The following is a 13,162-nucleotide window of genomic DNA, read 5'->3' on the forward strand; positions in this document are numbered from 1 at the left end:
CAGAATCCTATGTTTTGTTACTTGAAGATTGCTAGTGGCTTACATTAAAAAGGAAGTGTCTTTTTATCACTATAATATCCGTTCAAAACAGTGTTGCATTACAGAAGTAGAAAAAACGTTGCAGCCCATCAAAGGCCAATATAATAAGAGAAATGGTTCTTTTTAAAATATAAATTAGTGTAGTAGGGCAAAATTATTCCTTGAGACGCGTGTAGACTTCAAGGACTATGGATCAGGTCTTTAGATCCACTTGCTGGGGTCACATTTAGGAATTCTGTTTTCCTTACAAACACAAATAACCTATATTTCTCAAAGGGACATTCTGTGTATGCAGGGAGAGCAGAATATTGGAGTCAAGATCTTCTGTGTGGATCAAACAGAATTGATATCTGAAAACATTGAGCAGTATCCTGAAAAAAGTTAGCTTTATTTTGTTTTTGAACAAAATATCTACAATCACATGAATACCATAAACTGCACATGTTCTAACACCTCTGTCTGCAGAGAATGTTAGCTGTAGTGCTGAATATAAGGTATTTATAATACAAAGGAATTTAATTAAATTCATGCATGTCACTTCTTTATAGAACTTTACGAAAAAGAAATACTTCTAAATGAAAACTGCCATTGTCTTTTTTGTAGACAGAATTCACAGGAAGATATGTTTAAAAATTGACAAGTAATTAATACACTCATATTAATATATATTGATTTAGCCTCTTAAAAAGGCTTTGATCACTATCACACAAGCTACTGTATATAATATTTTATGTTGAAAGCTTATGGCACAATTTCTTCATATACAGCTCACAATTACATATCCATGGAATGTCAATATTTACTTTAGTCCATTTAACTATTAAATTCATTCTATCATACATTTTAAAATACAAATGTAAGAAATGTCTCTTGCATATTTCACAAAGATGAAAGTGAAGAGTGCAATAATATTCAAGCATATTAAGAATGCAGGATGAGCTGACATTCTCTTCTAACATTACACTTACTGCTTCTAGCAATCTAACCTGCTTTCACAAGCCTGCCAAACTGATAATATTTCAGGAACTACTGTATGTAACGCGTTGCCTGAAGGCACCATTTCTATAACTATTGCAAAAATGAAAAATCTACTTCTTGTTAACAAGCCGTTTAATTTGTGATTTTTTTTAAAATATATTTTTCATCTTAGCCTTTTAAAAAATGTTACACTTGTCTGACATAATTATCTTTATAAATCATGTGGCATCTTGTACAGTAAGATGTAGATAAAAATACTTTGCTAATTTACAGGGGTATTGTAAGAATTCATTAGCTTGTTCAGCAGTTTAGGGGTATAAGGCCAAATTCTGCTCTGTTAGATCAGATTAACTCCTACGATAGTCTACATAAGAGCAGAATTTACACATAAAGGGCCAATAAGTGCTAAATGTAAATACTGAGTGCATCACTTTCTTGTATCCAACAAGTTTAATTGGGCTTGGTTATCATATGAACTCATTTTCATCGACTACAAAATTATTGCTAGAAAGAATACATTTGAATCCTTCTAGGGTTAAGGAAGACTTTATCTTTCGCTGTTCTGAACTGTGTATGAGTTTTACTCTTTTAATCTTGGTTTCAACTACATTATCGAACAGTAGTTCTGGAATTTACCATGGTACAAAGTGGAAGCATTTCTTCATTCCTGCAGTCTAAAGTGCATATCTGAATTGCTTAAACAGAAGCATATCTAGGGTTTTAAACTGGACTTCTCTTAAAGCAGCCTACAAGAAAGGTGCTGCAAAAATTACAAAAGAGAGAAGCAGAGAGCTAAGAGATGGCAAACATGTCAGAAAATTCAGAGAGAGACCATATACGGCTGATCTAGCACAAAAGAGAAAAACAAAGTTGTTTGACTTCCACCAACACATTTAAAAAACTGGTGTCTGCTGTCAAGGTTCCTTGAAGCTACAATATGGTGATAGTAATGAGTTAGTTTAAATCTGCCCTTGAATAGGTAACATAAATAAAAAGGACTCTATTTTCTTCTTTTGCCCCCCATCTTAGAAACATCAGGAAACTATGAACACTAATGTTTTCTTATTGGAAGTAACTATTAAAACCAACATGAGATTTGCTTTGTTTAGGTTTCATTTGTGCCAGCGTGTGGCACTTAAATTCCTCAGTGTAGCAGATTAGAATATGATTAACTGAGTAAGGCCCCACATTTGTGATATTGCAGATCGTGCAATACTAGGCTTTCACTGCAATTTTGATTTTAATTAGCTTGGTTTGAACAGTCCACAATTTTGTGTACATTTTGAGTATGTAATTAGCACTGCTCTAACATTCAGTGCCTATAAAATGTAAAAGGCTAAAGTGACGACTTGATTTCTACAGCAGTTGTGTAAGACTTTGTCTTCTGAATTTTATATTGTACCAGTCACTTTTTTTAAAAAATGAATGTAATATAGTTACAGCAAAATGTCTGGTTATATATATTTAAAAAAATAGCTGCCATAATATAATACTTGAGTGTTTTATATTGTTCCAGCAATTTTTTCTCTTAAATACGTCTAATCTGGCTTTTCCAAATTACCACTAGCCATAGAGGTCCATTATTACTTTTCCACATCTTGTCCACAACTCAGTGGCAACTTTATTTTGAAGATCATCTTGTGATTCAGTTAGCACCTTAACTATGAGTTAGCTGCTTAAAAAATGAGGAGGCCTGTAGCTGTTTGAATACAATGATATACAGATTCATTTCCACTGAATGCATCCGATGAAGTGAGCTGTAGCTCTTGAAAGCTTATGCTCAAATAAATTTGTTAGTCTCTAAGGTGCCACAAGTACTCCTTTCCTTTTTGTGAATACAGACTAACACAGCTGCTACTCTGAAACAGATCTCCTGGTGCTTCCTCTCATTTTTTCTCAAGAATGGAGGGTTTTAACAGGTGTTGTTGTGGGCTGGAAACTCCAGTCTTCAACCCCCTGAAGAAAGCAAGTTCCAAGATTGTGCATCTCAGGGCAACCACCTAAGGAGCAAGGTCCTTCTGCTACGCTGTTTTCTGTCCTTCCCCACCCTTTGGCTTAGTGCTCCTGAGCCGCACAGCCATAGGCTCCTCTTCCTGCACTTCTGCCTTATCCCTCTTCCTCTGGGGTCTAAGCAGCCTAAACTCTCTTTACTTCTTCCTGGGAATCTGCCATTTAAAAGGTGAATATGTAGAATACAGCATCTATTTTAAGGTCAGTAGTTTGCCCCAACACACTGCACTCCAAATGCACAGAGGAGATCCTGTGCCACTGTGGAACATGAGGAGCGTGCTACGTGATCACGGCTTCCTTTTCCATTATGCCTCCATCAGCTCTATGAGAATGGATTTCTTTCTACCTGTGTAACTAGTCTTGCACATTGGGCCCCAAATTATTTCTCTAGTCTCAGTGCATTACTTTGGCCCTCTAACTTTAAGTTACATGGCACAACCACAAAAAGCAGGAGTACACAAGCTGGCTTGCAAACAGTGTGGAAGGGACAGGGCTTTACGTGGGCAAGAAGCCTGCTGTCCTTGAGTGGTTAACCAAAGGCCTCTTAGGTTAGCAGTCTTGGCACTCTGGAGGGCACAGGGACACGACAGCCAGTGCACTGGGGGCAGCAGATTAACATCTCTGGGGCAAGGAGAAGCTTTGCCTGAGGCATAACAACTAGGGCTGGTTGGGGAATTTTTCAATGAAACTTTTGTTTTGGCCTGAAAGTGCTGATTCATCAAAGCTGAAAGTTTTCATGGGAAAGGTTCAGTTTCTCAACTTGCAAAAAAAATCCAATTTTTTTTCTTGAAATATATCAAAATGAAACATTTAAACTTTTAGAAAGGAAAACTTCCAATTTCACCATTTGAAATGACTTTTTCATTCAGCTAATTATAGTTTTTAAATGGTCAAAATGGAAACAAAACATATTGAAATCATCAAAATATTTCAGCTGACCTGAACTGATTTTTTAAATTTATTTTACTGGGGGGGAAGGGGGTTGGTTCTTGAACACTTCTCAATATTTAACTTTTTCCTGTCCCAAATCAGAACATAATTTTGAAATCCATGAAAATTTTTGTGCATAGGAAAACAGTTTATCAGAACTCAGCAGGAACCTCCTCACTACTCTTCCTCTGACTCTGTACTGCCCCCTACCCACACCTGTGGCATACCTATCCCAATCTTTTCCTTAATATTTGAAGTTTTTTCCAACATTGGTTTGCCATGGGTGTAGGATAGGTGTGTTTTGCTGTTTTATCACCCCCTCTCTGTAGTCCTTCTCTGGCACTATATCAGTATAAAAAGAATCAGTTTTAAGACTAAGATCATCCTAGCTGATAAGCCCCTGGCTCTGAGAGATCGTTCTTGGATTTGTGTGGTTGGTTGACATGCCTGCTGGTATTTTGGACTCTTTTTCCATAGGCACTAATGGGTAGCTGGTATTATGTGACATGAGACAACTTAAAATCTTACTTGACAATTCTGTCATCTTACATGATTTTTTACATTCAATGGAATATGAATACTTTATTTAAAGTAGCCAGTCAGCAGTTTGCAGCTTAAACAGTGCCTTTTGCTGAAATAAATGTTTCTTAGCTGATTGAAAAGGCCTCTGTTACACAGGCAATTGTTACCATAAGGATGTCATAAAAAATGTAGAGTTGTCTTCCGGGGGGAGAAATCTTGACCCCGTTGACTTCAGTGGGGCAAGACTGCACTCCAAGTAGTTAACTAGAAAAAAGTCACAACTTGCTGGATGATTGTTTAGTAGTTACAAAATAAATCACTGTAGCTTGTCCCTTCTGTCTCAACCATTTCTGTTCTTAGTACCATTACTAAAGCAAAGACATTCCAGAAATATTCCAATAAGATTTCTCCTACTTTTAAAAATATAATATACAGAACTATAAATATATAAATTTAGAAATACTTTTCAATCTTCTGAAGAAGTATATACTCCCTTCAATACATGGCTGCCATTAGTATCAATGTAATACGCTGTCTGTTGTTACATATTAGATATACATCATTTTAATCCATTAGGGATGTCTCAAAAGCAATCATACTGAAGGTTCATGGGTTTACAATGTATATACAGTAGTTGCTAATGTGATTACCATACAATAGTTGCAGAAATAGTATGCTACATGGATTTCCCTCCCCTCCCCCGCCCCGGTCACTCAAAGGAGGAGGAGGGATGTTCATGGATAATTTATTGATCTTATCTAGCTCTTCTCTTTTTCTCTGTCCCGCCACACAATTTTGACACTGTTAGTACGTATTCCATTTCCTATCTTGCTCTCGACTTTTCATCTTCTTCTTTTTTTTTAATCTGATAACCTCTTTTCTAAATCTTAGTATTCTCCTACTGTTGAAGGTTTAACTTTGTAATTTTATTATTCAGCTCGGTCTTCAAAATCAGCTTGTGTATACCGAAGATTCAGCCTATTGGACTTCTTTGGAAAGAATGGATGAGATCCCCAGCTGGTGTAAACTAGTGTAGCTCTAGGGACTGTATTTTTTTCCAGCTGAGGATCTGGCCCAGTACACTTTGTATACTGGTTCATCCAGAGTTCCTTTATTGGTGTTGGAGGGGAAGTTCATTGTTTTACATAGGCAAGATAAAAGAGTAAAAGACAAGCATGGAGAATTATATAACATTTTATGAATGCCTCATGATAATGGGCCCAATCCTACTCCTCTTGAAATAAATGGGACACTTTACCACTGAATGAAATGAGCTCAGAAATGCACCAACAAATCTTTCCAGAGATTATAATACTTAATAGTTTGTGGGAGACAAAAGCTACTTGGCCAGGTTCTCACTCTTGTGTATATAATACATACGCACACGGAGGCACATATGAGAGTTAATGGGTTCAGTTTTTCTGAACAGGATATATAAATTTGTGAAAATTATCACATAATTGTTCTAAATCAATTTTATGCATTATTGGGGGTGGGAGGGAGAAAACCTAAATAGGACCAGATTCAAAATTGAAGAGGGTTATGCAATTGTTTTCTGAGACAATTTAGCACAACCAGATTGCCATTCTTTTAAAAATCCCCCTAGCTAATCCTCAGACAAAACCAATGTTGTGTCCTAATCTTCAATACAAGGATATGTTGCTATGACTAGTTCATACGCAATATGCCTCTAGTAATGCAGCAGATGTTTGCTTTTAGCTGTTTTGCTTTTATGTATGCACTTTGAGCAATAACAAACCAAAAATTTTAAATGTGCTCAAAAGAAAGAAACTTTTCAATAATTGTTTTAGCTATTGGATTTCATTACCAGTTCAAAGCATCAGGTATGCTCTTGCCTGTAGCTGTCTATAGGTTTCACATTTTAGAACAATTTTTTTTTTTGCTTTTCATTAGAGAAGTGGCAACATTATTTACTGGAAATTTTTATATCATTTAAAAAAAATCTAATGTGTAGTAATTTGAAAGAAGTAATTAATGTAATCTATGTAATTCTAAGTAGGGAAAATTTGCTTCAACAGTTTCAATTTCTTATCTTTTACCATGAAGTGCAGCAAAATAAAAGATTGTCCTGATATATTTTTAGAAGAACTGCTTAATGTTTTCTAACTATTTTCTGCCAGTGTCTAAGAAGTCATGTCAGAATCTTCTCATTGAACAAGTAATTCATAGTAAGAAAAGACTGACCTGGTTATCTTTATGTACTTGTATATCTAACTTTTACTTATGATAATGGAAGTATCTGTGCAGAAATGTTGCCACAGTCGGCTTCAAAAAAGTTCATAAAAGTTACTTTTATCATAGATATTGTCTAAGTGACTTTTTTCCCTTTTGCTTTGTTTTGTTAAGGTCACTTTTCACAGAAACTTATTTTGATGTCATTTTTAATTGTCTGTCTTGTCTCCCCAAATACTGTGGTTTCTGAACAGTTACCTGATGAGAAAAACATCTTTTAATCCTTTTGATTTTTATTTTCTCTTTCAGTTTATCCAAGGGTGATTGTAGGTAATTAAAAGTACTTAGGGGGCAACAATCCTTTAAAAACAGTACCTTATTCCCATTGTGATAGGCATAGCACCAGAAAGTTTGACTACTGGGTCACTTCAGACTGGGCAATAGGTATTTGGTGCTACTTTGGGCATTAGATTGCCATGATTTTTAAGCTCCAGGGGGACCATAATTCATTTATGAAATGCTTCGTATGAGTAAGTTTTTTTTTTTCCTCTTTTTTTTTTTTAAAAAAAGAACCCCAAAATATAATTTAAATGTGTCCAGTGCTCATTACAAAACCCCATTGTCTTACAACAAGAAAATGTGTTTGAGCTCTAAAACTGAAATCAGTAGTTCATTACTAATGTGTAAACTTTAAGGGAGAGTTAGAAATTTGAATATAATCTGTTATTATGGGAGCCATCTAAGACACGTTAGACCCATTTTGTAATATCCTTTAAAAATACAGTTGAATTAAAAAAGTGTAAGGAACTTTAAAGAATACTGTACAATTATACCACAATGTAAAAGTATGTATAAACACGTTGGCAGTAAAGCTGTAGCATAATGTTGTGATTTTACTATGGAAAAGTTGATTGATAAGTTAGTATGAAGTAGAAACTTAGTAATAGCAGATATATCTTCATTGGGTGTCATTCTTCATCTGTCCAATAGTGACTTTGCATAGCAAGTCAAATGGGATCTTTTTCTTTGTGCCTTTTAACTATCCCAGTGAGCATCTGTATGCACATTTGTAATGGAAAACCTCCTGCTGAACATGCCAGCCCAAACAGTATCTACTAGAAGCCGTAATCTTGTTATTGGTGAATGTCCTCATGCCTAATGATTTTATAGATAACCCAATAAAAAATGTTGAAAATCAGAAAGGCTAATGGGAAGCAAGCTCTGGAAATTGTATCAATTTTCTTGGCTCGGTCAATGAATACCTTCCTCATTTCATCGTGGCTTTTTGGTGTAGCTTGAATGGGATTATTTGGCCCCTTTGGAGTCACTCCATCTTTTGCTTGCAGACATGGCCCCATTCCATAGGCTGTAAAACTGAATCGACTTTCCCTTACCTCATCATCCTGCAAGAAAAGTAAGAAAGTTCTTCAGTTACATAGATTTGTCACCTGCTGAAAACAAAGTTCTGAGTCCTCTCTTCAGTGGCTTCTTTAACCCATCACTTTATATTTGCTGGATGACATATTAGTCCTGTTGAAGTTAATGGCAAAACTCCCATTGATTTCAATGAGGGCGGGATTTCACCAGCTGGCATTTTTAAATACATAATCTATTCAACTTCCATTTTTTCTAATGATCTGTCATTAGAGTAAATTGATAATTTTATCTATTCTTTCCCATTTAGGGCCCAATTTCCTGGTCTTCAGCCAGGCAAAACTCACGTTGCTCTTTTGGTCATTTGTACTGTACATAATATCTAGAGGCCAGGTCCCCATTTTGCTATTATAGTACATATATAACATGTTGACATCAATTTAAATTAGTGGGAATTCTGCCTGTTTGAATACTATACATCTAATTAGTCTAATTTTTATACCTTATTTCTATAGTTACATATAGCTACATCAAATAAAAATAATAATTTTTTAAAATGAAGGTAAATTGTAGGTTAAATGTTATAAGTAGAGAAGGCTAAGGTACAGGGATCAGAACTAAGGACCATGCTCTTTGCAGTTTCTCCACTATACATCCAGAACAAATCCATTAATGTCAATGCAGTTATTCTGGATTTACTCATGTGTGCGTGAGAATTGAATTTGGTCCTAAATCACACTGACTGGAAAGAAGAATTATATACATACATGGGGGATATAGTACATGTCCAAAGAGGTGACTTTCATTTTGTGAGCACATTTTGCATCACTACTTACCCAGTTATGGGTACCAGGTAGGGAAAGATGCACAGGCTCAAATTTGATGCTGTAACTTATTCTGCAGGTGCAAATATAGATATACAAATTGTATGCAGGAACTGAGGCCAGGTTGAAAACTGACTGAAAGTATATCCCAAAGTCTTCTTTACCTTCAGACTATGTGTTTCTTCTTCAATATATAGCCTACCAAAGAGTAATCCAATTACTTTTGCGGAATTCACATTTGAATTAATTTTAAACTCTATTTCTTGTTCTTATCTGATCTTGTTTTAGTGCTCTATTACCATATGCTTTTAAGATCTCTGAAATGCAACAAAATAAAAAAAAAAGTATTCACGTCTTATTTCTCAAATAATTATGTAGTCCAGGAAAGCTGTTGCCTTAAAAGAATAGAAGAAAATAAAGTTACAAATTAGACTTTGGAAGAAGCTGGTTTTTTGTTTTTTTTGTTTTGTCCTCCCCCTCCCCCATCCCATGAGAATTTTTGAGTTTTCAAAAAAAGCTCCTGTCCTGAATTAGGTTGAAATGGAAATCTTAATTTTTTTCATGAACCAAAAATAGAGAGAATCATATCAGATCAATTGAAATGTTTCATTTCAAAACATTTCATTTTGACTTAGACTTTTAAAATATTTTTTTCCTACAAACTAACTTCTAAACCAAAAGTCCTTCTGAACCAGAAAACCTGAAGTTTTTGTTTTGAAAATGTCAAAATGGATTGTCTTGAAAATTTCAAAGCTTGTTGCTCAATTTTTTTTCAAAATGAGAAGTTTGTCAAAACCATTCCTTTCTTGTGAACAGTTTTGATGTTGACAAATCAGCATATTCTGGAAAAAACAAAAACATTCAGTTAAATTGAAAAGTTTAGGCTGACAGTCACCTCCTGGGATTTTAAAATCTCAGCAATAGAATCTGCAGGTAGAGCTGTTTGTGAATTGATCCAGCCAGAGTCCTACAACACTGGTGTAAATGGTTGCCATTCCACTGAAATTTTTTTTTTAATTTATACTGTTGCAATCCTATAAACTTATTCACAGTTCTCTGTTTTAATAACACTTCTATACCGGCTTTATTGTAATTAGTAATGCACTCTAGTAAAGCAAAAAAAAAAAAGGAAAATTAACATGAAAGCAAGAAAACAGCAGTTGGTTAATAGAACATGGGCATGAATAACAGAAATATAAAATGATGGCAGGGTGCAAATGTTATGACGTGATTAAGCAAAACCATTTTAAACTAAGTAACCTGGTACCATTATTTCTGTTGTCTGAAAACCTGGGAAATAACAGCTTTGTTACTTTGTATACTTTTAATAGGTGAAATATGAAATGCTAAATTCATCTTGTGTGACTGTTGACTTCAGTGGGGTTACATGTAAGATGAATTTGGCCAATATATTTTTAAATGCCCAGAATCTGATGACTATGGGCCTAGTCAGCCCTCCATATACTTGCTACTGGATATAGGACTTACCACAGTGAGTAGTTCCATTGACCTAAAATAAGTGCTTGATTTCTTGAAGTAGTAAGGACTGTAGGATCAGGCTCTAAAATGGGACATAAGACTCTGTTTTATGTTACTAACTAAAATTAATCTTCTGAATGCTCCTTCAAAGATATTTGAGATCATTTTGTTATTTTCGGATAACGCTGATGGTTTCATAAAAAAAAAAATCCACCTATGTTGCTTTTCTTTGAAATATAATAGGGTTGCGTCCCTGACCATCTTGGCAAATATCCATTGATGGACCTATACTCCATGAACTTATCTAATTCTTTTTGAACCCAGTTTTTATATATAATTAAGTGGACCAGCTCCTCAGCTGGTGAAGCCACTCAGTGGGAGGTACACAGATGTACACCACCTAAAGATCTGGACCATAGAATATCCCATTCAAAAATGCACTGAATGTTGATTTGAAAAATTAAGTCTTCACTTTAGGATGTAACAAGGAAGCAAGCTTTCTTTTCTTTGCCTTTACCCGATTGTCTGGTGCATCATCTTTTTATGTAATTGATAAAGAAAAAAATGAATTAACACTTATTTGTAAAAACCTTTGCTGAAGTTTTAATATAAACGAGATTTTCATGTATACTGCTTAACAAATTAATCGTTAAAAATGTTGTTCAAAGTGCAGTTGCATATATTTTTATTAGTATACATATTTTACCAGCTCTTTAAAAATTATAGTAATTAACGAGTGCTCCTAGCTGTAGGTAAAGATTTTTGAAACACAACCAGAATTCTTAGAGTCTTGAAGGCAATGAGCTGGGTTGGTTTATTTGCATATCAATATCACTATATAAAATACCTAGGCATAAAATGATCAAAATATTTAAATTCCCTTGGGCTCGAGATGTTTTCTGTTTTGATATATGGTTTAAATAATTTACTCTTCCTCAGGAATAACAAACATACTTGCCGAAATATCTTCGCTATAATTTTTGGCTATAAGTAATACTAATCGTTTTAGGATGTATTTGTAACCTTTGAGTTATTTTTAACATTTTAATGTTTTACTCTCCACATTTTCTTGCAGAAAGCATTTGTAGTTGAAAGCTGAATCGGCTTTTTAAAATATGTATCCAACCAAGTTATTTCTCTTAGCTCTGATGTTAATTTTTAAGACTTCTTTGGAATAGCAGAATGTAAAATTTTAATTCCCTGTTTTAATTCCAGATGTACACAGGTCAGTATCGACTACAGAATTAACAAAACAGGTACCTTTTTAATAACACTTCACGTCATCACATACAGGTAATAATGAAGGTTAACGGAGTCCACATGGGGGAAAACATCAGTTCAGACAAAAGAACAGGGCCTTTGTTAATGACTGGGTATCACATTATAACAAATGGGACGACATCTATATAGTTTACCCTTAAATTTGTACTGTAGATTTGAGCCAAACTCCCGTCTATAGGTTCTGCACTTCTCAAGCCATTGCTACGTTGCAATGATTCATTGATTTCATTTCCATCAAGCACTCCCCCAAAATACTTTCATCAAAATGGGAGGGAAGACCAAAAAGGAAAAAGCAAAACAAAGGAAAAACAAAAAAGAAATGTGATTATCATTAAAAGGTATAATCAATCTAGTCTGTGCATTATTTTCGTTAATAAAGATACCATGATCTTTAGGTCTTTGAAAACAGAATAAAAAAGGTTGAATATTCCTGAAAAGTAAGTATATTGCATTAGAATTTAGTTTCGAAATAGAACTGAACTGAAATATCATCAAGAAAAATAAGCTCCATATCAACCAATTATATATGATGCTGCTAACTCCGCCTCTTCTGTTGTCTTTCTGCTCATTCAGGTGCTTTCAAAACAAAAGCTTTATAAATTAAGTGGTGTTTAATTCTTAAAAAAATGTTCAGATCAAATAAATTAAAGTTTATTGAAAATGATTTGTTGAAGGACAGATTTTGCACATCTGATTTGGGCAAAACAATCACTGACTACATAAGGACTATAGCAGCCATTCTCAGGTTCGGAACATAATGTTTATCTCCAATTTCAGGGACTGTGTTTTTTAATTCATGTAATACTTGGCCCAAAGGTGGCTAATGTTTTAAAAATATTTTATAATGGACAAAACAATTTCAGTCAGACACTAGGATGGGATGGAGTTAGAGAGTAAATCTTACCATTTCCATCCTCTCCACTGCATCAGTGATAGACCTGAACACCCTTTTGTCTGTTTCTATCACAAACATCTATGCTTTTCTTCATGCTTCTGTTTTATGCATGGAATGTTCTCTACGATTCTATCCATAAGGCCATTATCCACTCCTTCAAATCCATCCTCACAACCTACTTCTGCTATGATATCTATCAGGAAGGCAACAATGACTAGGATACATGGCAGGTTGGTTTAGATGCTTGAATGGAAGTAAGATTGGGCTATAAACACACACACACAAAAGTCAACAGTAGTCTTTTTCTGTTCTTTCCCATGAGAGTTGGATTGGGCCTTCAAAAACAAAATCGCCTTTTAAATAATTTGGAACCAAAGGTAAGATCACACAGCTGCAATAATTATCTCCATTACAATTGTCTCCCTTCCTCCTTTTTGTTCATCACTCTCACTTGTTTCAGTTGGTCTCAAATTAGACTGTAAGGCCTTCAAGGAAAGGACTTCATTTTCATATATGTTTCCATGCAGGGGCTGGTTGTGACTGGGCCCTACCACTAGAGCTAGCTGATGATAAATGGAAAATATTTTTGTGAAAATTGTCATTAAAATTTTTTCATTAAAAACAAATTTTGAATTTT

The 13,162-nt window shown here is 34.7% G+C and overlaps 1 protein-coding gene across 3 annotated transcripts in view; it reads right to left on the bottom strand.

Annotated features, from left to right (window-relative positions):
- Positions 1–403: 403 nt before the first annotated feature.
- GLRA3 (glycine receptor alpha 3) overlaps positions 404–13,162 on the bottom strand; it is a 148,052-nt gene continuing 135,293 nt past the window's right edge. The window contains exons 9-10 of one of the 3 annotated variants that reach the window (XM_048847759.2): positions 11,765–11,884; positions 404–8,075 (exon numbers count right to left, since the gene is read on the bottom strand). In XM_048847759.2, coding sequence (XP_048703716.1) covers positions 7,806–8,075; positions 11,765–11,884 — 390 coding nt within the window. In that variant the 3' untranslated portion in view covers positions 404–7,805. Of the gene's footprint in view, positions 8,076–8,892; positions 9,069–11,764; positions 11,885–13,162 lie in introns of those variants that run through there. The other 2 variants (XM_048847760.2, XM_075127809.1) reach the window with 2 other exon arrangements.

This window comes from Caretta caretta, chromosome 4 (assembly GCF_965140235.1).
Source record: "Caretta caretta isolate rCarCar2 chromosome 4, rCarCar1.hap1, whole genome shotgun sequence".
Taxonomy (NCBI): Eukaryota; Metazoa; Chordata; order Testudines; family Cheloniidae; genus Caretta; species Caretta caretta.